The sequence below is a fragment of the Mytilus californianus genome, unplaced genomic scaffold, assembly GCF_021869535.1.
Source record: "Mytilus californianus isolate M0D057914Y unplaced genomic scaffold, xbMytCali1.0.p SCAF_9, whole genome shotgun sequence".
Classification (NCBI taxonomy): Eukaryota; Metazoa; Mollusca; class Bivalvia; order Mytilida; family Mytilidae; genus Mytilus; species Mytilus californianus.
The window spans coordinates 7,722,950-7,748,921 of record NW_026262745.1 but is presented as its reverse complement, the minus strand read 5'-3'; the positions used below and the strand labels follow the sequence as shown (position 1 = coordinate 7,748,921).

At 30.9% G+C, this 25,972-nt stretch overlaps 1 protein-coding gene across 1 annotated transcript; it reads right to left on the bottom strand.

Moving 5' to 3' along the window:
* Positions 1-20,076: 20,076 nt before the first annotated feature.
* LOC127715767 (psychosine receptor-like) lies at positions 20,077-23,496 on the bottom strand. The gene is made up of 3 exons (XM_052221914.1): positions 23,246-23,496; positions 22,858-22,924; positions 20,077-20,094 (listed from the first exon to the last, which is right to left on the bottom strand). Exons 1-3 carry the CDS (start codon positions 23,494-23,496, stop codon positions 20,077-20,079), a joined length of 336 nt encoding a protein of 111 aa, XP_052077874.1.
* Positions 23,497-25,972: the final 2,476 nt, after the last annotated feature.

The window sequence follows — 25,972 nt, the reverse complement described above, 5'->3', positions numbered from 1 at the left end:
AAAGGAATGAAACAGTGCATTTTTTTTTTTTGATTTTCCGATAGATAAAAATGAAAATCATTTATTACCAGTTTTGGGTTTTTTTTAACTAACTTAGACGAAAATCTGCATTTATATTTCACATTTAGTAAACGTTATTTTTTTAGGTAGAACAAGCTAATAACTAAAATTAAATACAAATTTCTTTTAAACTGAAAAAAAATCAATGTCAAATGGAAATTTCAAAGATAATGAATACAATTAAATTAATGTATTGCTTCATTTATTTTCATCTTGTGTTACTTTTTCATTTACTAAGGATTTAGACATTATTTAAATTTGCTTTCACATTGTATTTTCTGCTTTTTGAAGGTATGGCAATGAAATGATTTTCTTCTTTTCCATTATTTGGACGTTTGCTGTTCTTCAATGCATTATGCGTTATACAATTTTGTTTGGGTCAATAACTGAAATGGCATATTAAATACTAACTAGCTAATGACTCTTAGACTCTTAACTGGCGTATGAATTTTATGGATTTCAATTACAAAATTATTATACATTGAAATAGACATTGATTAAAGTGTAATGAAAGGATTGAAATGCAAATGACATATTTATATTCAGTGTATTTAAAACTATTAATTATAAGATGAGTTCAGTTAGGACCTGAGTATTTTCATTGGTCTAGAATAATTCATTTTCGATGTTATTGCAGTTCAACAATCAATTTTCAATATTATTAATATTATCGCTAATTAATTTAATTTGGTTTATCTAAGGTGATACAAGTGAAAACAAAAAGTAAACTAAGCCAAAAGTTGTTTAAAAGGAAGAATGAAACTACAAGACTGATATTGTCATTTTAAGTGGCCACATACATTTGAAATGAATGGAAAGAAGCAAAATTGATATGCAATGAGTATAAGGATATTAAAATTTTCTGTACATGCAACGTATTATGCCTTTACATTCTAAGGTCATTATGTTAGAATAAAGTTCGCCTAAAGTTCTCAGAAGTGAATCGCCGACAAGACAAAATAGGTGTTTACACGGGAATACATATAAACCAATAAAGGTTGTAAAGGGGTTAAAAACAACAAGAAAGAAATTTGCAACATTATAATGTGCCAATATTTTACAAATTTTATTTCCTGAGAATTTTGTTAAATGTATCGTATTGATATCTGGAAGGATGAAGCGCTTTACTTGATTAGCCTGCACCAGGAAAGCTAAACATATTTATTTGAAACCGAGGATGCGTAAATACGCTGCAAGGTTAGGACCTATTTGACCAAAAAGGAAGTAAACAGAAGTACCAAATAAGGTCTTTTTTTTTGGCTAAAGGAGATTAAACCTAAGTTTCTGAATAATTTCTTGATTTATGATCGAGGAATTTTATATATAAGTATATGTGTAAATCATGTCGATACAGACGTACTGACTACTGAGCTTACAGATCACCAGCAGCAATATCAACACAGTGCTAGTTATACATTTGTATAAGGGTTTTGACTTTCAAATATTTTGGCCTCGAGCATCACTGAAAAAAAAACATTAATTGTGGAAATGCGCCTCTGGTGTGGAAAAATTGGTTCCATTAATGTTATATAAATTATGATAAAAGCTTTCTTTAACGAAAAGTTGTTCCGGAGTTAAAGCAGAGAAAATTTTCATCACACTCAACAGGCTTATAATTTGGTAGTCCAGACGCGCGTTTCGTCTACATAAGACTTATCAGCGGCGCTCGAATCAAAATAAATTAAAACTAAATATGAAGTAAAAGAGCATTAAAAACCGGAAATTTTAGAAAAAAAATGCCAAATACTATTAGGAAATGTATGCGTGGGGTAGAAAAACTGTAGTGTTTCGTACATTTTAACATATTATAAACATTGCAAATTGAATACTAAAATTCGTTATTCGAGAAAAAACTTAAACGATTATGCAGGTAGGGAAACTTTGAAAAACACAACAAAAAGAAAGAGGAAGTCTTAGATATAAATCTAAAAGTACTTTCTTTAAAAATTTGTACTCGGCATGTAGATGTACATTGTGATTTTAATAATGTTCTATTTATGTTTCAGATTCAGATACCAAAATGCAACAAGAAAGAACAATCAACGATCTTCATCGATTTCTCATATGACGACGTCCATCGACAATTCAATTAACGAAGGGGTGTCTGATGTATATGACGAACATTCAGACTATTCAGAGGATATTCAAACTAATGTGAATCAATATGTTGATCCAAATCCTAATACTCATGCCGCGGCTGTATCAATGGACACTTACGAACATATGTAAATATTGAACAAATATCATTGTAACGTCTAGTTTCTGTGATAGTATCTTATTGGTTGACTTGTTGACAACCTTGTGATTTTCTTTTTTACAGTTTAAATTATTTATTGTTTTATAAATACTTTGTTAATAAAATATAAAATAGTGGTACATTTCATTTAATTTAAGATTCAGCAAAGCCTACATTAACATCCATTGTTCGACCTGCTAGTCAAATGCGTTTTTTTTTTAAATATACTTTTTCACTTTTTTGGTCTTTTGGAAAATGTTGTTTGTGCTGTATTTAGACCCCTCTACCAAGAACTTTGTTTTGCATGCACACGTATAAAAATTGCGGTTTTTATCCAACGCAATCATAGGTTTGAACGTTGTTTTCAATTTAGACTTGTTTATAATTTTTCGTTTGGGCTTGTATTATATTTGCCTTCGGGTTTATATGATCCGTTCATCTTATTACGACTCTTCACAATTTAAGGGTCTATCCTTAATTGAGGTAAATTATATGGCCTTCCAAATACCGTTTCGATTCCTAACATCACTGAAGAGACATTAATTGTCGAAATTCGGATATGGTGTACTAATTTTTGCACCATTTGTTTGCGGTATACCATCTTTTCCGCAAGTTTATTGTTTTCTGTTTGGTATTAAATTAATAGTTAAGATCCATCTTGTTACATCTGATGATCCGTTTATTTGGCAATCGTCAATGGCAGTCAGCAAGGTTTAAGAACATCCGTTGTTCGACCTGCTAGTCAAATGCGTTTTGTTAAAATATACTTTTTCACTTTTTTGGTCTTTTGGAAAATATTGTTTGTGCTGTATTTAGACCCCTCTACCAAGAAATTTGTTTTGCATGCACACGTATAAAAATTGCGGTTTTTATCCAACGCAATCATAGCTTTGAACGTTGTTTTCAATATAGACTTATATAAATATATATATATATATGTATATATATGAGCTTCGGCAGATAGAAATCGACCTTATGCAAGTGCAAACATGTATGTACATGTATAAGATTTTGATTGATTTTGGAACATCCAGATACGAAATGAAAGATGAAATTTGGTCTGTTTTGTAGGGTTCTTATAACAATTCAATTTTCAAACAGTTGCAGACGTTCGAAAGAGATTTTTATAACCCGAAATAGGATAACAGATGTATTGATATTCATTTGCATAAGGTTGATTTCTATACGACGCAGCTCATATATTAAAGTCATATGAAACTTCAAAATACCAAAAAAATGTATAAAAACAATTATCTATTATAGACTTGAATTGGCTAAGTTTTACTATAAAATAAGTGTACGTGAACTTTCTTGTAAAAAATAATCCTTTATATTATCAAAATCTTCTGAAATGTACTGTTATTGTATTATTGTCTTCCCGTACACTAATTCGCCGATATTTTCCCGTATGTAGTGAGCTTAACTGATTCTTAAGAACAAATTTAATACAACAAATCATTCAACAACTACTAAGGAAACGATTACTAAACAAATGGAAACGCATGGAAAAATATATCGTGGCTCTATAAATTCACTTATTTGTCACTTGCATCCACCGCTTTTTGTTGATTTTTTTAACAAACTCGAACGTTAATTAGCTTGCGATCAACAATCACTGAATGAAATATTATTTGTCGATAATACGTTATAGATTCGTAATAAACATAAAAGAAAACGTGGACTTAATTTAGTATATATGTATGCATTGTTTATATAATTTCGAAAACATGAAAATTACAAGAAACTAGTTTCATCTGACTTTAATACGTATATGCATATATTTTAATAAATATGATTATGCGTGCTTAAACAAAACACACCTTGGGATGGAAAGCGAGTATTAGAAATATAAAAAAAACAGTAACAATGATGTATAATATTTACTAAAATAAAGATGCAATATTCAATGTAAACGTTGCAGACCATATCTCCCTATCGGTTACTTACAAACGTTTAAAAAATCCCAATGGCCAGTTTCCCCTTAAGAAAGGGTTCATGTCTTTTATGTACAATCGAATATTATTGCAGTTTTGTAAGAAAAAAAAAGTTACAATATGTTAAACAAAGTTTTTCTAGCCATTATAGTACATGTTGTTACACGACAAGGTTTAAAGTTTTAAAGTTTTAAATGATATGACAAAGTTCCCTGTATGGTCATTTTCTATGTAGATAACATGTCACGAAGACCTGTTGATATAATGATTTGGTTAAATTTTGCCACCGAGAATATTTCTGGAAACCTAAAAGGATACGTTCATAGTTACGTTTCTTTTTGATTGGAACATTATATCCATATCCAGTACAGTTTATTTTAAATATCTTTAAACTAGCTACAAAATCTATGATATAATAGTCTGATGATGAAGTGTCAATGTCCCAAAGACTTTTGTTGATTCCTGTAATAAATGTTTATGTATTTTTACTAACTTGATCAACGTATAAAAGGTTTTAGAATCTGCAATTTAGCTTCCGTTTCGATAGATATCCTCTTCAATCATACAGTTTTGTGTGTCGATATTATACAGTTGAAAGTTAATTGGAAAATGAACTTATTTAAAAAGTTATAAGTTTTCTGGCATTAGTTAAGTATATAAGAAATTGTGTAATACTACATTGTCAACACAATCAATGTTTAATTTATAGTTTTTGAAGTTATATAGATGCCAAACGAGCAAAAGCATCGATTGATAAAATTGCCTTAAAATACTAGGTTTTTTTCGGAAAATTTTGTCAGCAGACCATGCAATCAATATTAGTAGTTGGTTTTCTAGTTTTGCATTTCGTGATATAATCCGAAGCTCTTTAATATGCTTTCCTCGTCATTGAGGGCATATATGGTAGGTTTCTGTTATTGTTCACACCCTTTGATTCTTGGTTAATTATTGCGTTGGCTATCGTACCTCATCTCCCTATTTTATATTTGATATACAACAAACATTAGAGGACATTAAATGTACATATCGAAATATCCAGCGGTTAGGTACTTCGTCAGACATTTAGTTTGTCCTGTATGCTTACCTTCAAAGTAACATACATGAATATAATACCCAAATCATTTAAACACCTACCTTTTGATCGTATTTACAAAACATGAAATTGCATTAATTTTGATGACTAAATATTCGTTAAACTAAACATCTAGAAAACTTCTAAAACATTTGGTGGAAGACCACTTGTTTTTTTATCAAATGTGATTGATTTTAGGTTCGAAAATATTTCTTTATTGACTGGATAATCCTATAGATAAAACCTAATACTGCTTAAACCGCTGATACAAATGAACATAATTTCTTAAAGTATAATTAGTAATTTTTGCGCGGAGACGCAACATAACTATACTTACTCATCATCATGTCAGTAGTCATTGATTCGGTACTGACATGATTTATAAAACGTAATTTTTTGTTCATAAATTACGTCGTTTTTCAATACATGATGTATAAACATTAAAGTCATTGATGAATTTGTCTATTCTTTTTTTTAGGTCCATTTTGGTCCTGTTGCTTCTTTCGTTTCTACGTATTTACACATGTTTGACTTTAATAGTTAAATTCTGAGCGCCCCAATGAAAGGAAATTAAAAAAAGCGTTTGGACGCACGAAACATTTAAAATGTTATTTTCATTTTATAATATACCTTGCGAGGGTTCTATGTGGAAAAATTTATGAATTGTGTATTAGAAACTGAGGTTCAAAAGCTGACTTTCGGTGGATTTTGCTATTATTCAAGGCCTCTTTTGGTCATATTACTCCTCGAGTATTCAAGTTTACATCCTTGGCTTCAAATTTCTGGAGTCGGTTTCACAAAAAAACTTACGACTAAGAGTGAACATAAGTATACTGAATTGTTCATGACTTACGATCAATCTGAGTCGTAAGTTTTTTTGTGGAACCGACTCTTGGGTTTGAGCGTTCCTAATAAAGATATTTAATAATCCAGAAAGTGCTTTCGACAGACGAAATTTATAAGGTGTTTTTTTTTAAATCTCATAATTTACGTCTTATTTTACGTACAAAACATAAACATTTTTTGACAAAAATGTGCTTTTAATTGAGAAACATGCTTCCTATACTTGTAATTTTATGCATAGAAATCGTCTATTTTTTTCTTTCGAGAGGTATTGCATTTTGTAGAAATGAATGTAAAAATGTGCGAAAACTGTAATATGTCATAAAATATTTTATTTATCAGAAGTGTAATTGAGATGTAAAATGTAAAATATTGTAACAGAATTAAAACATAGTTAGGGAAAAGATAGAGGGATTACTAAATATAAAAAATTAGCTGAAAACGTGAGAAGTAAGTATCCGTTACTTGTCTATTATGTCATTGAATTTCTGGGTTAACCACACTAAATGTGCTTGCTACAAGTCATGCTACATGTAATTACAACAGGCGTTTTTAGATGTTATTTTATCTTTGTTTGTCCATCGAAGTATTTGTTGGAATCGGGTGTGGTTGGTTGGAGTGGTCTTTTGCACTAACAACTCTATTTGTTGATTGATGATATCCTTTTAATGCTGGAATGTTGCTGCATAGAAATGGAAAGTTCACAATTGGGAAGCTAAAATCCTTTTTGTCGAACAGTTCCGTTCTCAACTAACTCTCATTGTCAATATCTAGATGTAAGTCACGATAAAACGCAGTATTCACAGCATATATGGTATCCCTTATTTAAAGTTAAATTGGATAGATGCGTTCAACAAAGTCACGATACTTTGGAATATTTTGGTTCTTATACACTCTTAGCTTTCAAATATTAGGCTATGAGCGTTCCTGATGAAGGTAAATCCAGAAAAGCGCTTCGGACGCATGTTGTTTTCATTTTTTAGTGAGAGGATAAAGGCTTCATAGTAGAACTAAAGGATAATGCTAGCTTCGTTTCATTTGGCAAAACCTTTCGGAATTTTGGGTCCTCAATGTTCTTCAACTTTGTACTTATTTTTCCTTTTTAACATTTTCTATCCGTTCCTTTTGGGTTTTTTTTTCTGCTTTTTGTATTCAAAATTGATTTATTACTTTGAAGGTACAACATATAAATACGAAAGTAAAATATTTGGTGCCTTTCGAACTATTTATTACCTAAGTATATACAAGCATCATCAACATTGTTAACATATGCATGCATCGTTCCTCATTCGAAAATCGCATCCAAATTGAACTGTGCTAGTGCTTTTACATTAAACAGCTATGATGTTTCATGGCAGATCAGGAGAATGTGTAATACATAATATGCGTTTGTGACAAATTACATATAATTTGAATTTGTTGAAATGATAATACAATTTTCTCGCGATCATTACAATAATTAGAATAAATTATTCTGTTGTAAGAGCTAAGAATAGAAACTACCCATCCTACGTGTCCTAATCGTAAAGTTATGCAGTAGATCATGGTGTCATTGTAATATATCAGAAAGCTTGATGATTGTGAAAGCTATATATAGTTATTATATATAGTTTTAAAATGAATGATAAGCATGGTTTTCGTATCCGGTAGCAAAGTCGTCCTTACATTATGTACTCATGGTATTTACTATGAATCACTTTAAAGGTTTAAAACTCCAATTGGAAAAGGGTTTCCTGAATGCACCATATATAACTATTTGAAGTTGAAGTGTTTAATTAAGATAATATCTCATGGCTTTTCTGTGCATGATCAAGATTGAAACATATGTAACTATAACAGGAGATATATAACCATGTTGATTGTTTACCCTTAGCAGCAATGCTCAAAGACTTAAAAGTATTTTCTTGTTTTAAACCCTATGTATTTGGACTTTAATCAAGATAGTAATAGATAACCCCCTGTTGGTAAAACTATATTAATTCTGATAAAGTTTAACTTTAATATATTTATGTTACATCAGACTATTTAACAAAGCTTTTAGTATGTTTGTTTTCGTTTTGATTCTTTGTGTGCAAATGACATGATAATTTTTTCAAAATATGTTCTTAAAAATTTAAGAATTACTTTGAACGAATATACTAAGAGAAGTTGATGATCAATAATTTTTAACAGCTTCGATTCTCATGGTTCTCTTTTGCAACTCAAACTCAAAACAGAAAAAGAGAACCAGAATATAGAACAAACGATCGAAACAACAGACATAATACCAACAACTTTCAAACTTATAACCAGGAGATAAGAACGCATTTTTAGATCTGGGCCAACGATATCAAGACACGACATGGAACCCCTAGACGAACAAATGCCAAAAATTATAACCTTAACAACGAAAGAAATTTCTCCAGATCAAATTTACATATTAACGAGGGATAAAAATGTATTCCCACACCACAAAAATCGAATTACACAGAAATACAAGTTGATATCTCTAATTTTTGCAAGGACATTATGGTGAACATTTTAGAACAATTTAATGTCTTAATCGACAAAATGTGATTATTCATATTGAATATGAATATTTAGTGCATTTTCAGCCTTATTTTTTGTCCTATTTTGTGCACAGCGTGGACAAATTTTTCTCCGAATATTTTAGGATATCATTGTTTTTTTCTTCGATTATTTGATTATGTTTATGTTTTTTAACTATTTTTGCGTCATCAAAGTTTTGTTCTGTTTTAGTTTCATGACCTTTTGTTATTAACGTATACCAAAATTAACTAAATAATAGTTAACAACATTTATTATTTTTCAGTCAGGTACACAGGTATCAAACCACTCACAGACAAATTGATATGGTTATTGTGTAATAAAAAAATACACATGTATAATTATTTGTACGACTTTGCCTCAATCAGAGCTGTAGAAAAAAAAAGAACATTTCTTTTTCTTATTTTATTTTTCATACGTCATTTATTTTTTTTCTTGGAGTGTAGCGGTATGTATATATAGAGACCTTGGAGCCGGCGCGGGGAAAGGAGGCAATTCCCTCCAATCTATGTTTTGCCTCCACCCCACACTTTTGGCAATTTTTTTTATTGAAAATACGAAAATGGTTATGAAAGAGGACATTAACTTACTTCTAGTCTATTAGACCATAGTCAAATAGAAACGGTTTTGTTTTTGCTTGTCACTTTAAAAAGATTGCGCCCTTTTATCATTACACTTCTACTTCACTGATGTGTTACAAAGTAGTCGGTAATAATTTTACTCGGACACAGCTTAAATAATTGAGACGCGCTAGTGTTATCGCTTAATCTCTAATTTATTAAAGACCAAATATCTCCAAACATCGTAGTACAGAAACTGACAAACCGGTATGGACATTATTTTGTGTTGAATCGCTTTAATCATGCAATTGCCATTAGACTTCAAAATGTATTACTTCTAAATAAAAACATCATACAGTCATATACAAAACAAAAGTAACATAAACAAACAGGCTGGTAACAACCAGTCGTATAGCTTTCTACACTGGTAGTAAGGTCAAGGTCCTCGGACATTAACCAGACTACTCGTGCAGACAAAATATACGACAACGGTTGTTACCAGCCTGATTTTTTATTTACCCTTTTTCTTGTCTCGCCTTGACGGAGTCAAAAAGCGAGACATAGGTATGCTGTCTCCGGCGTCGGCGGCGGCGTCAACAATGTATTAGTTTGTGATTAGTTAGATATAAGAAGATGTGGTATGAGTGCCAATGAGACAACTCTCCATCCAAGTCACAATTTGTAAAAGTAAACCATTATAGGTCAGAGTACGGCCTTCAACACGGAGCCTTGGATCACACCGAACAACAAGCTATAAAGGGCCCCAAAAATGACTAGTGGAAAACCATTCTAACAGGAAAATCGACTGTCTAATCTATATAAAAAACGAGAAACGAGAAACACTTATGAACCACATCAACAAACGACAACCACTGAACATCAGGTTCCTAGGTCTAGTTTAAGATGGAAATTCTAGTGGTAGGTCAATGATATTTGGTATGCAGTTGTATTATCAATGGCTCATTTCATTACCATGGAGATTATTTGACCCTGCCTCCTCAGTCATGGTCTATTGACTTTAAAACTTTTGCTTAGTTTACATGTATTTGATTGTGATTATGTCTAGTTTAAGGGGAACCACTAATGGTAGGTCAATGATATTTGGTATGCAGTAGTGCATAAGCATTGGCATATCTCATTTCCATGGAGATTATTTGGCCCCGCCCTCTCAGTCATGGTCTATTGACTTTCAAACAGTTGCTCAGTTTACATGTATTAGTTTGTGATTATGCCAGTTTAAGGGGAACCGTTTGTACTAGGTCAATGATAATTGGTATGCAGATGTATAGATATAAGAAGATGTGGTATGAGTGCCAATGAGACAACCCTCCATCTAAGTCAAAATTTATAAAAGTAAACCATTATAGGTCAAAGTATGGTCTTCAACACGGAGCCTTGGCTAACACCGAACAGCAAGCTATGAAGGGCCCCAAAATTACTAGTGTAAAACCATTCAAATGGGAAAACCAATGGTCTAATCTATATAAAAAACGAGAAACGAGAAACACTTATGAACCACATCAACAAACGACAACTACTGAACATCAGATTCCTGACTTAGGACAGGTGCAAACAATTGTAGCGGGTTTAAATGGTAATAAACCTTCACCCTTATCTGAAACAATAGTGTAACATCACAACATAGAAAAATATATGCATTACAACATTTTATTTCCATGGAGAATATTTGGTCTTTACCTCTCAGTCATGGTCTATTGACTTTGAAACTTTTGCTTAGTTAACATGTACTAGTTTGTGATTATATCATTCTAAGATGAACCACTGATGTTAAGTCAATGATATTTGGTACGCAAACGTATAGGCATTTGCAAGTCTCATTTCCATGCAGATTATATAGCCCTTCCCCTCATCATGGTTCATAGACTTTGAAACTTTTACATAGTTTACATGTTTGTGTTTGTGTTTATGTTTGTTTAAAGGGAACGACTTATGATAAGTCAATGGTAGTTGGTATGTAGTTGTAATAGTATTGGCACATCTCATTTCAATGGAGATTGTTCAGCCCTTTACCTTCAGTCATAGTTCATTGACTTTGAATATATGCATTACTTACATGTTAAAAGTATTGCTATTTTAATTTAAACATTTGCATTATCGAAATAACAAAAAGGCGAGACTTATCTCTGTGTTAACATTTTATTTCTAACATATATAATGAAAAAGTGTTAAAAATAATTTGACGTTTAGAGAAACAGCCGAACCTATATTATGGTAAGTCCAAGGAAATTATATTTCGAACCACGAAAACACAAAGACTATTTAGACTTTTAATATATAACTGTAAATCTAAGATCGTAAAGAATAAACATCTAGCACCCCATTTTCTACTTCCTACACGACAAGAGCTGTTCTAATTCTCATCAGAGAGCGGCTCTATTTTCTATTCATACACTTAAACAGTTTGAACATTTCTATCTTAGAACAGTTTGAACATTTCTATCTTAGAACAGTTTGAACATTTCTTCTACCTTAGAATCGAAACTGGCAGTTCTAACTTAGACTTTTGACTCATTCCTTTTGTATATTTAATAAAATGTAATAAGTTCAAACTAGATAGTTCTAGTGTAGAACTGATTTGAAACAGTTAAGGACAGTTCTATGACATTATTCTTTCAGTTTTGATGAGAAGTAAGAACTGATTCAAACTGTAAAACGTAGCTAGCCTGATTATATATCAATGGAGAACTCGCACAGATTCATCAAGGTGGTTGAAACCTAATATTGGCAATATTTAGATTTTTGACACATGTTTTTATGTGGAAACATTTAGCAAGCGATATATTTTCAAAATGTTCCTTTGAGCTACAGGTTCGTGTAATAATGTAATATGAAAACCTTCGTGTGTCTGTTATCTGTTGGGTTTTTTAAATTATTTTCTCCTGTACCAATGGTTCAGTTGGAACTAAAATCAAAATGTCTTATATAAATGCCAACCAACCAACAATGTTGCCGAATAATCCAATATATATTTATGATAGCGCAAATCTGAAGTGCATGTTGAGCGGATAGTACGCGGAAATCGTTTATAAATTATTGAATTTATTACTATAAATTAAACTAAATCACTAATTTCAAGTCCACTATGGGAAATGTGTTAACAAATTGTACATTTGAATGTATAACGATAGTACTTTAAAGTTGAAGTGTTTATTTAAGATAACATTATGTAACTCGATTGTATATTATCAATAAAGGAACATGTGAACAAATAAAAATGGTGATGTCCCGTCACGTCGAAGAAGTATCACAAGAGGCACTGTTCAAAAATGTATAATCGTCTTAATGTAAACTTGAATCATATATCGTATTTAAACGTGTACAAAAAATAACTCGGTTACGAATGTGAATAAAAAAAAAAATACAATTTTAAGTAATTTTTTGGTTGTTGTTTTTTTTTTTGCTTACTTATAAAATGAACTATAACTTTGAAGTATAACAACACCTCAGCTTAATCGTTGTAATGCAATAAAAAAAAAGCATAGCCTTTTAGAAAGTGTAAAGCTGGACACCACAACTATCAAACTATTCCCTGTTTTAATACAGGCGAAGTGAAAAGTATGCCTAAAACAATACAACTCAAACGAAAGTTTATATTTAAAGCAGGTATGAAAATTGCATCAGCATTAAGTTCTATGCAAGTCTATCACAAATACACTATATTGAATTAGTATTATGGTGCGGTGGATTTGCAATAAACAATGTGATGTAGGTCTCTATATATTTCAATATTTTCTTTATGTATTAGCCTGTAAACATTTCATCAATTTATATAATCATTGTATGCCATTATAACGATTTTATTGTCTCAGTGTTATATATGAAGCTATTTCATCTCACCTGGTCTTAGTAACACATAATTGAACAAATAACTTCTAATTACTGCAACAGTGTTCAATATGGTCGCTCAATCTAGTATATATATGTTACTATTGGTGGAAAGAAATTCTGGACATACTATTGACTAAACGAAAATCATACATAGAAGTAAGAAAGACCAGACAACGGTGTGGCCAAACAAACACAATAACAGTCAGTACAATATATACCATGAATAAATCTTAAGATATAGTTTCCAAAAAAACAACTCATAAAAGATAATGAGCTTATATTTTGTACACCATACGCGCATTTCCTCTACAAAGGACTTATCAGTTGCAGTAATTAAAAACAGATAGAAGGCAAAATCAATTACAAATTTAAGAGCATTAAAAACACGAACATTCCGAAAAGTTTTGCCAAATATGACTTAGGCAATCGATGGGTTTATAAGAACCTTATTGTTTCAAATAAGAAAGAAATACTTCTAGTGATACCCTCGGGAACGATAAAGAGATACGTAGTTCTAGTTTTAAACGATCAAATTTCGTGATGCTGATCATATAGACAAATAAAAATTCCATGACCTTAATCGATGAAAAGTCATGGACAAGAAAACAAAGAAATACATTCCGACAGTAGACACAAATTGGTAAACATAGATCTGTATGTGTATCTTCCTCAGGTGTCAATACCAAAAACTGTTAGTCGAAAAAATACAGACTACACAATGGTCAAAAGATAATAAAGGCGAACATACAATAGCTCACAAAACACTACACATAAAAGTAGAGATTGAGTAGCACAATTCAGGAATAAAATGAATACAATTGAGCAAATGAAACAGAATTGTTTCAAAGAGATAAACAGATCGAGTTCTAATCATGCTAATAGATCAAATCGTGATGATGCTCACTAAATGTACAAATAAAATTTCCATGACCTAATACGATGAACAAGGACACAAAAACATGCGTTGCGACAATAGATACATAGGGGTTAACGTAGATATCAATATGTATCTTCACGTTTCCATGTCAAAGTTTTGAAAATGCACGCGTTCTGACAACGAAAAAAACTATTGGTTAACGAAGATCTCCGTGTGTATCTTCCTCTATATAGAAGGAGAGATATTCAAAAGATATGTTTTGGTGAGTATACATTTCATATTTTTTGCAATATTTATTAAAGAGGACACATTAAATAGAATGAAAACACATGAAAAAGAATGAAGAAAATCGCAATAGAATGATGTTTGTGTTTATTATAAACCATTTCACGAAATGAAAAAAACAAATACGCTTTTGCTACAGAAGATAGTGACAGCATTAGCACCTACTGTATTCGTAGATGTACTTTTCACTGCACACGTAAGATATTCGTCAAATATTTGTTACGGCCATAAATCACCTTTAAATTGTAGCCAACAAAAGACACAAATCAATAATAAAATTTAGCAACATTTATTATACAATTTTACATGAAATATTATACAAATTGAAATGTCACCTTAACTGTTAAAATATATGTCCGATCCTTTGTCTTTTCTTTATCCGGAATACTTCTCTTAACTCTACGGAATATATAGTTCCAATAAGTTCACAATCTAGTATGATGTAGTTCTTAAATAAAAGTGTCAATCCAATAACTCCAGAGAACTTCTGAGAATACAAGACAGTATATTAAAGTATAATTTCGGTGTCTGTATATATAGTTGTCACGGAAACTTTTAGAACACTGTAGGAGGGAATCTCCTAGAAAACTGTAGAAGGGAAACTTCTAGAATACTATAAAAGTTTAAATTACGCATCGTAGATTATGATCATTCCGGAATAATTATGTAAGTCAAATAGAAAGTTCTAATCATTCCATCAGTATCTATGATTGTTTCAGTGATTTCTTAACTGCACAATTATAACATTATTTTGTAAACAACTATAAATAGTAAACACCCCAATTATATATCTTATAATGCCACACAAAACAAATTAGGCCAAGATAAATAAACATAATAATTACAATTAAAGGAAACAGCAGTTCACCGTTCATATCTCGTAAATCGACTCGGAAGAAAACAATAAAGGCAACAAATAAAAACAGAGGGAATGGCATAAACTCCGAAAGGAACGAGGTCGGGTGCGTCGACAGGGTAAGCGTATCCTGACTATTCATGTAGAAAATCGTTCTGTGCTCATTGAAATCGTGTTTTTTTTTCCAAATCTTGATTGTTTAGAAATAACATTTTAACAAATTGTAACGTTTTGTTTTAACTAATATTAGTGACCTGCAATCTTATTCCCGCAGCGTCGTATTTAAGCTCTAGGTGTTTCCTTTTACAAGATGGTGGTATGTAAGCACTTTAATTGCTTCAGTTTTTTTATTGGCACGGATATCGATATATCTTACACGCATAATTAATTTTTCACAATAATATTTGTTCAAATTGAAAACTGCACGTTTAGAAGTCATTGCAACGAAACAATATTAAGTTGAGTTTTAAAATTCAATAGATTAAAATAACATATTAGGGAATTGCATGAACTCCGAACGTTACGTAACTTGGTGTATCGACAGGATATGTGCTTCTTACTATGCAAAATACCAAATGAATTATTTAAAAGGTATTTTCCTTTCCTTTCGTTTATCTGGCTTTCAATGAGGTGTTTTGTTAATCTTATTATATTTATGTATGTTATTACTTTTGCATGAATGCAGATATCATAGAGACGCCTGCTACCGTTAATGTCTAGGCAAATCATCATGTACCCTTGGATTGGAAGGAAGAAAACCCTATGCTCTGCAACCAAAATGCGCTTCTGAGAATATGTGAAGAAACTGCGTATTATGTATTCCGTAAGTTATGCTGCTAAAAAATAAAAATAACAAAAATTCCGAACTCAAAGGAAAATTCAAAATGGAAAGTCCCTTATCAAATAGCAAAATCAAAAGCTCAAACACATCAAACGAATGGAAAACAACTGTCATATTCCTGACTTGGTACAGGCGTTTCCTTATGTAGACAATGATGGATTAAACCTGGTTTTATAGCTAGCTAAACTTGTGTGAAAATCGCATAAAATTCCATTATATTGACAACAAAGTGTGAACAAAACAAACAGACATAATTGGTAAAAAATAGGGGAACAGCAGTCAACATTATGCCTTAATTTAATCACTATAAAACAGACAAATACGTCAACAAGAAAAACAAAATGGCATATAGACAAAGCACATAAGCACATAAGCAAAAATGAAAGACAAGAATACAAAAAATGACCATAGCACAATAACATAATGGCGGGAATTAAAAGATTGTCATTATTCATAAGCGTTATCGAATTATAGATTTTTAAATCACAATGTAGGCGTTGGATTCATCAGCTACTTTCAAAATTCGGCGATCCTTTTGGTTGAGAGCTTCACTTGTTTAATAGTATTCTAATACTATTCAAAAAAATACAGCGACTAATCCAGAGAGTTTACTTAAAATCATTGACCAATGAGTGCAATGAAACAAAAACATTTTCTTATTATTAATTTTGTGAATTTATATTTTACGAAAATCAATTGGTAAAAGCAAAAAATCAATACTTCGGATTTAACGGCTTATTTATAACTGATTGTCAAAACCTTTTGTAAACAAAACATCATACAAGATATTACATAATCATTATATATTTTTTTTAGAAAAAAAGAATTAAAGAAATATGTGTTTATTTAGCACGTACAAAGCAATACAAAATGACAGTATTTGTTTGGATAAGTTGTTCTGACATTTCCTTTATGATCTTCCTGGTTCCATAATATTAATCAACCCAATAATATGAGTCGTCGATATGCTTAAAACACACAATAGTATATAGTCTTAGATAAGGTTGCTATAAATCTTACATTGTAAAAAAAAATAGTTGAGATCTGATTTATTTTCCTAGAAACTCTCAAAAGAAAATAAAACACGCGCAATAAAGTCCCTGGTATCAATTTGCCCTGATATATTTGTTGAAAGAGCTTTTTTGGTTACATGTTAAATATAATACTTCACAAAACCACACAAACAAATACAAAGCAAAATATACACAACAAAATAAAAACGCACCAAATATATTAAACAAAACAGAACTAAAACTAAAGGCGATAGATTACAGCAACACTACATCTTCATCTAAAAAGAACCAAGGTTTCCACAACCATGCCTGAATAAGGCGAGATAAATGTGCCTAGACAAAAACAAATAATCAGAATTTTAAATCGACGCATCTTTATATTTTTTTTTATGAAATAAAGGACATAATGGATTATAGCTATTATAGGTTAACCACAAAAATCGGTCCAAGGCTTATTTTTTCAATGAAATCTGAACTTTGCATTTTATGATACATGATGTCATGCAATAACCGTAGTTGAGACCTCTTGGAAATGTCCCTCCTACGCGTTTCCATGAAAAAAAAACGTAGATTGTGGTAAATTTCCAAATAGTTTTTGGACACCTAAATATAGAGCACAATAACCGTAGTTGCGACTATTTGGAAATGTCCCTCCTACGCGTTTCCATGGGAAAAAACCTAGATTGTGGTTAAGTTCCAAATAGTTTTTGGACTACTAAATATAGAGCAGATATGCAAGTATCATGATGTTTTTCTGTTTGAACAACACCTCTTGTGAATATTTGTTTTCTAGTATTTGCATGTGCCCGATATTTCAAACCACAAATATATGACAATATATGTACTTTATCATATATTGTAGCTCGTTTTAATTCATGCCGGAAATAACCATGCATATTCATATATTCAATATTTAAAAAATCGTAAGGTTTAAACATACCGCATTATTAATTATCTTTACGTAAATATCAGCTCATTTTGAATTATGTCTCGGGCAATAAAATGGTCCTAAGCGCACCTCCGCTTGAAGATTTTATTTTGTTTCTTAAGCTACAGTATTCACTCGATAGTTGTGGCTACCTTATCAAGTTATTTTTATTGATTTTCTTATTTTATTTGCACTCTTTTAATTCGTTGTTAAAGCTAGTGGACATCCTGTTCATAACTGTGCTAGGCATGTTTCAAATTGTAAATTTTACTAGTACTTTTTTTCGAAATATGGTCTCAATATGTATAACCAGGGAGTACGCATGTAAAATTGGTAGAGCCCAACCATATTATGTTCCTGTCTGAAGTCAGGCGGCAGTAATCATTTAACCCATCATAAATCAATATCTTAACTTAACTTAAACCAAAGGTTAACCCATCTTAAAACAAAAACGTTAATCCTGTATATGTTTTTTTAATGTAGTGTACACTTACTATAGAATTTAGTGTTTTAGGACGGACGAACAAACGGATGAACGAAAACATAGACATGAAACTTAAAGTACCATATTTTGCTAAGTTGTGCATAAAACACTTAATTCTATAGTAATTGTATACTTCATCAAAAAAACATTATATACAAATTAAATTTCTGAAAAAAAATATAAGATGAAAAAGACACATCATAAACTTGTTATCGTTATTAATAATATCGCAGTGAAAAGCTTGTTTCGAAATACAATTGTTTTATTATCTTCTTCAAGGTGGAATCGCATTTTAGCAACAAATCGGCAGATTTGTAATAAAATTTAGTAAACGTTTTTACCAAATTACAATATTTATATCCTAGCTTTAAAGGATTTTTGTAATAATCAAATATATAACGTGCCTTAAAATCTGAAACGTTCCTGTAAATAGGCTTATATCGTAGCAACTGACATTCAAAAACCAATAGCACATCACCATCAGCCTAGTAAAAATATACAATAGGAAAGAAAAGTTATTTAAATCACCATGAACAATTATAACATCATGTCAACAGCACCTTGATAACTAATAATGTCGGGTGAAAAAAATTGTGACTTTGCTGCAAAAAAAAAATAGAAAACGATCTTAATATTATTGGTATTAACTGCAAAAACACACATTTCATGTACAAAATTCCTTGGAAACACAAAGCTTTGCTGTTTCCAATCATACGGAAAGAACGAAAGAAATACTAAATTGAATTTTTTTAAGAGAATACAAAATACTATATTTATCGACCAAATAACCAGATGTATTGCCATATTTAAAAGTTTTAAACAATTATTCAAAGGAATACCTGAACTTAGCAAAAATACATTTCATCTAAAACCTCTCTGATGAGGAATATGACAAATACTGAAGCGCCTGGTAGATGGCCCATTATATAGTAAATAATGAAGGGTATTTAGAGATTGATTTCAAATTATATTGCTGTTTATATGTCATTAGGTATACCTTTATACCTTTGTTCAAACATTTTATGCCAGAAAATATGGATTATTTACTGTTAATATGTTCAGTATGAACATATGCAGTTATTATTAAAAAGAACAAGAAATTATTAATCAATCTATTAACCTAAGCTTTGTCTAAAAGGTGGTAAGAGACAGAAAAGGACATTTGATCTTCAACGTATACATTATTTCCTGATACTTTTAACAATTAATGTATTTTGAATATGAGCAGATATTAAATACCATGACGAATGATTATTAAATTAGAATCGTGAAAACGTTTAAATTACTCTATCCAATTATATACAGTTTTTACTACAAGAAAATATATTCCATGAGAGTTAAAATAAAAACATTTGGCTGCTTCATATGTATTTTTTAAAAGCATCAATAAAGATACAAAAGCAACAATCAGACAAACAATATAAATTGAAATAAAAATCCCAGATCAAAATGAGTTTATCACAGAAACCTGCAGTGAAACTTCTTTATTTAGAAATTACATATGTTGATACGTGTCCACTGATACTGCCGCAAGAAAATGTTGCTCATAATCAACATTTTCCTTGGTTTGAATGTCCTCCGAATAGTCTGAATGTTCGGCGTACGCATCCGACACCATTTCCTTAATTGAATTATCGAGCGACGTCGTCATATGAGAAATGGAGGATGACCGTTTATTAACTCTTCTTGTTTTATTTTGGTACTTGAATCTGAAACAGAAATTTAAAATTAGATTAATCATTAAGATCATCTACATCTGTGCAAAATACCACATTAACATATTGTACTTTTCCACATATGTATTCATTTTTTCTATGATTATGGATTATCACAAATATATAAAATAAAAAATTTCGATTCTTCAATATCCCGGTACAATCTTTTAACTTTTATTCTCTGTAGTTGACATGTTGTATTATAGATATGAATAACAAGAAAGTAGAATCATGAAGCTGTATGGAAAACTAGGGACTTTTTAATTACATAATGAGCTTTTATTTTTTGCTTCTCGCGTATTTCATTGCATTTAAAAGACTTCCAGAAAGTACAGATTGAAACATTAAAACAGGTTTACTCTTTCATTTAGAAAATATTTTTTGAGATTTATTATGTATCATCTTTTTACATTTAACTGTATGAGTATGACAAATAATCCGTTAAGGGTGGTATCCTTTAAATGGCCAATATGATATATTGTTAATGAATTTTTAGGCAAAAGTTCTGTATAAAGGTTTTGTCTTGTTTGCCCTTATTTCCGTTTTTATGTACGTCTGTTGGGGTCGACCTTTTGAATAGCGAATGACAGGCTCTCGTTAAGTCCCTAAATACTGATCAAACATTAACTAATGTGTATTTTTTTTTTTTTTTTGCAATAGGTTTTAGTGATAAATTGTTAAATAGTGTTTAAATCATTTGTTGGGTATTCTTTATACATTTGTAAATGTATCGTTTTCGAAATCCTATTTCAACTGTAAGTGTTCAAATGACAGTATCCCAAACAAAATTGTATTTTTGGAGACTTAGTCTTCGTGTAATATAACCGTCCATATATAGCATTAGTAAAAATTCGGGCTTTTATATTTAATATAAATAACGACTATTAACCGATGCGTTTCTCATTTTAACAAATTCGCCAAATTCAGCAAAATGAACTTTTTTGTAGTTTTTTGAGGGAGTTTTGAATTACGTAAACATTCCTGTTTTTTTCAGTTTTTCTGAATAAGATAAAAATGAAATTCTTTAACTTGCTCTTTATAAACTCATCAAAGATACCAGGATTAAAATTTTGTACGCCAGACGCTCCACTCGTCTTCAAATGCCTCATCAGTGACGCTCGAATCAAAAAGGTTGAAAACACCAAATAAAGTACGAAGTTTTTCTATTTTGTGTTTTGTAAACTGTTTTTTGTGTTTTGGTCTTTTTCTTCGTTTTTTAGCCATGGAGTATACTTCCGCCTCTCTTGAACACCATTCAGGACCCAAAATTTCCAAAGGTTTTGGCAAATACAGCTTAGGTAATGTATTCTTGAGTTCGAACATATTTATTTAGTATATGTATTTGTGTTGTAAGAATTTTTGTATTTAGATTTAATATATAATGCGCGCAATGACATAGGTATGGATAACTCAAATCTGATTTTTATTTACTCAGATGGTTAAAATCTTTACGATGATATATCCTTAAATTAATTGTTTAAGGATGTACTTAGATGAGGTTTAGTAATTTGTGTCAGATGTTCGGACTCCTTGGTTTTTTCCTACGATACAGGGTAAAATATCATAACACCCATTTTTATTTTCATGTATGACTTCAATAGCTCTCAAAAGGTCATTTAGCAAAATTTAAGCAGATTCTAGATTTCTTTTCTTTCGATTTCAACCCCAAATAATACCAATGCAAATATAAAGTAAAAGTCCGAGTAAGCCTTTTCCCGCCATTTAAAAAAAAATAAATATCTCGAAAAGGAGCTCCATAACCTATCAATATTTTTAGCTTATTTTGTTACTTAACTAATGCTCTTCCGACTTATAGTATCTATTTTAAATTCTATATTTTTTTTAATTTCACCCAAGTACATCCTTAAACAATATTACACATATATCCTTAAAACCAAAATAATGTAATAATGCATATTGGTATGAAAACAATTTTGATACCATATTTCAAATTCTTATGTTTTTAAAAAAGTTTTATATTGAAAATAGAAAGATAAAAAATAATTAATAATACAATAATTTTTATCGTTATACGTTTAATTTTAATACAATTTTTTTATTTGTTACTTTGCATGTCCCTGTTATTAACTTTTTTTTTTATTTGAAATATGCCGAAATCTTTTGAAAAATTTGCAGATTGTATCCACTAAAAACATTAATACCTCGGTTTTATGTTTAGAAAAACGACAAAAGATTATATCATATTCAAAATACATTACTGAAACTGACTTTTTATATATCTTAATCATAATTGGGAGATATATATTTAATGGGCTGAGGTGTGAACTAGTTCCGAGGAAACTACTCCTTTCTGGTTTACCCGATGATTAAGAAAGATAGGCGAAAAATACTAAAGAGATATCCAAAATCATCCGTCGAAGACAAACTGACACCAACCATAAGACAAACAACAGTATACAAAACGCAATATAGAAATTGAAGATTGAGAACCCCACCAAAAACCGGGTGACCTCAGGTGCTATGGAAGGGTGAGCAGATTCTGATCAACATGTAGCACCGTAAGTATACAGAATACAAAAACAGTAAATGTTGTCTTATCATATCTTACCCTTGTGGTTTAAATCCAAAAATTTCTTTCGCTTTTTCCCAGAATACTTTGTTGCATGTAGCATACCATACAAAATCGAGCGAATAGTTTGAATACTGGAATATATACAACACCGACTTAGCAACACCCATTTTAGCCTTATTCAATTTATCTTCATATTTATTATAAGAATCGTATATAAAGTATACGCTTATGGGAACTGTAGTAAGTAAAAAGTACGTGCTATTTAGCAATAACATTCGAGTGAGTTTTTTACTGAAATGTCTGTTTGGTTTTCTCCTGCTATTTCGTGACACAACTACGGACGCGTTCCTAAATTCAAGATGCTTTTTTAGAGCCCTATAGACGAAAATATTTAGAATCAACATGATTGTAAACGGTAAAAGAGATAGAATAACTAAATCTATATATGTAAATACATATTCTCCGAAGTACTCGTATTCTGGTGTAACGTTACCGCATGATCCGTCTGTGCCTTTTATTCCGTTTGTCCAGAAGAAATGCATGTTAATTCCTGCTAAAATAATAAAAGCAACTAAAGCAATGGCGGATGTTTTCTTAATAGTTGCTACACGCATGTATAAGAATGGAAAATTTGTTTTGATAAATCTATCAACGATCAGACACACTAGAATCCATGAGGAGTATTGCATTGCAAAATAAAGGATGAATAAATTGATTTTGCAGCTTGCATCTGACAAAGTTCGGATGTCTATTTTAAAGGTGTATTCAATCCAATAGCGTAGAAGACCATCTAACAAAACTGTTATATCCGTTATTGCTAAAACGGCTAATAAAAGCAATGGCGTCCGTCGCCAAAATCGCATCTTTTTCAAAACAGCCAAGTTGAGGCAGTTACCAAACACTCCAATAAGAATTAAAAAAGGCGATAAATATGTCCACACGTAACTTTCTGCATTTTTTAATGCGTGAACTTCATCACCACTGGGTGTATGTTCTGAGGTGGTTGAGTTGTATGCGATTGTGTTTAGAAAATGTAGTGACACATTTGCTGATGATGACTGCAGTATGGTATTGAATAAGGTATTGTTTGGCATATTCATGGCACTTGAATTCGTGTAATCACTGTTACATTATGTAAACCATATATAATCCTCATACATCACAATCAATTGTTACATTAATTTGTAATATTATAATATATATCATCACAGTAAATAAATGTAACGTTCTCGTGTCTTCTCGTCCTTACATACCAAACATATTTTTTTTTCAAATGAATCCTTTAAAATTCTATAAAATCTTCATATGTGTGCTGGTTAACATTTATAAATGCATACTATGCAACTCCTTAAAAAACGAAAGCTTATCAAAATTAAGATTAAAATTGAATAAAATGGAAGCATTTATTTGATGTTGATATAATGTCGATAACAATACTTGTATCTAATCGGTGCCAATCAGTTAATCAAATTTCAAATAAACCGATCAGGAAGTGTTATTAGGCAAACATAGTTTCAAAATTTGAATTGTTATTTCAATATTATATAATTTCTCTCTTTTAATAAGTCGATAAAGGCCTCATATACATTTTCTGTACTTGTACCTGTATTTACAAATCTTGTCATTTGTCGTCTTAAACATACGAGATAAAAAAGATAAATCTATGAACAGTTTTTTTTTTTTTTTTTTTTGTTTTGTTAAAAGGTTTACGCAACTGTGTTTGAACGACATTGAAATCTCAAAAAGAAACGAAGTAAAAAGAAAACAACATGACAAAAATACGACGACAGTGCAAAACACCACTACAAATAAAATTAAAGATCAAGCAACATGAGCCCCATCAATAACAAGTGATGAACTAAGGCGCTCCGGAAATTAAAGAATTTTCTGTCCCAATATTAGCACACATTGTGTTACTCATTACAGGTAAAAATCTGGTGATAAATAGGAATCGGTTATGTCAGAATTAAGGGAAAGAGTACAGTGCCAAGTCTAACATTTGCTTTAAGAAATATTTGAGCTTTTGAACAATTTAAGTGAAAATAAATAGTAATTCACAACTAAATGTATGTTAGTAATAGAAAATACCATGTTCAACTTGGTAGAATGAATTTAAGTACTGTTTATGTTATACTAGTTAAAATCTTAACTAATAATATTGTTTGCATGATACATTCATTAATGTTGAATAAAAGATACATTAACGTGTGCCCTGAAGTATCTTCTTATGATCAGAAACTTCGTCCACTTCGATGGTCTATATATTTGAGACTGTTTGAGAGTAAAACGTCACATCTACCCATCTGCTATAATTATGGTGCAAAGGACCGAGGCTATAAACGGGAAAGAGGCCTTGGTGACTTTAAAAAAGTAGATAATGATAACCTTGACTTCTTATTTTCATAATTCGCGTTGCATAAGTGTGACTATTTACTGATGTCTTCTTTCCATTGTCTACTTTGTTTATTGTTATTTTTTACTTAATGGTATTTTTCTTTTCCTGTAAATTAAATTGAGTAATATATATACATAGATAATTTACAAATTCTACACATCCTAGTAAAAAAAAACGCGCTACGTGCAAACAATCATGTATTGAAGTAAATTAAACATATCAGTAGTAAACCGTTGTTCCATATATCCATCCGTAAATCCATATAGAATATTCAGAAAAAAAACTGACAAATCGGAATAACCAGAATTCAAATCCAGATTTGACTACTGAGTGAGTGTCTCCTTCTTTGCCCGAATCAACCGATATGCACATCACACAAAGTAAAAATATCACATTCAGTACATAAACAAATCAGAAAAATTGAAGACAGCGCAAACATGTGCATGCCGCGTCTGAGTTCAACAGTAAACCAATTTGTGATTGTGACAGTCCGGAGCACATCCCTGCTGGTGGGGTCTGTATAATGTGAACATACGCGTGTGTAGTTGATGAAATCCGAACGGTTAGGTGGAAAGTATGTTACTACTGAGAAAAATTGAATTTGTCAATGAGATTGCTGAAATCATTACTTTTTTCATAGAGTACAGTTTGAAGTTGACCATTTGTGTAATTATCAAGAAAAATTCCCAGATCTGAAGCAGAAGTTCTTGTTTTGATAGTATCCTCATTCATTTTGATATATGTGATGCAAGCAATCACTGAAATGTGATTTATAAAGCGACAGGACATCATCATTTATTATACATCTATAAGTGAAATTAAAGAAGTTGACAAGATGTGTTTTCCCTTTTTTACAGTGAATGGTGTATAAATAAAAAAAAATATATTAAAAATTTCATGTATCCGACGCGCTTTTTTGGATCAACCATCATCATGAACGCTCA

Excerpts from the sequence above, each read along its gene's own strand:
- LOC127715767 (XM_052221914.1), bottom strand. The coding sequence starts at position 23,496 with ATGCGATTTTGGCGACGGACGCCATTGCTTTTATTAGCCGTTTTAGCA. Across the intron at positions 22,925-23,245 it reads AATTTTCCATTCTTATACAT|TAAAAAACTCACTCGAATGT; the intron begins GCGTGTAGCAAC and ends CAGACATTTCAG.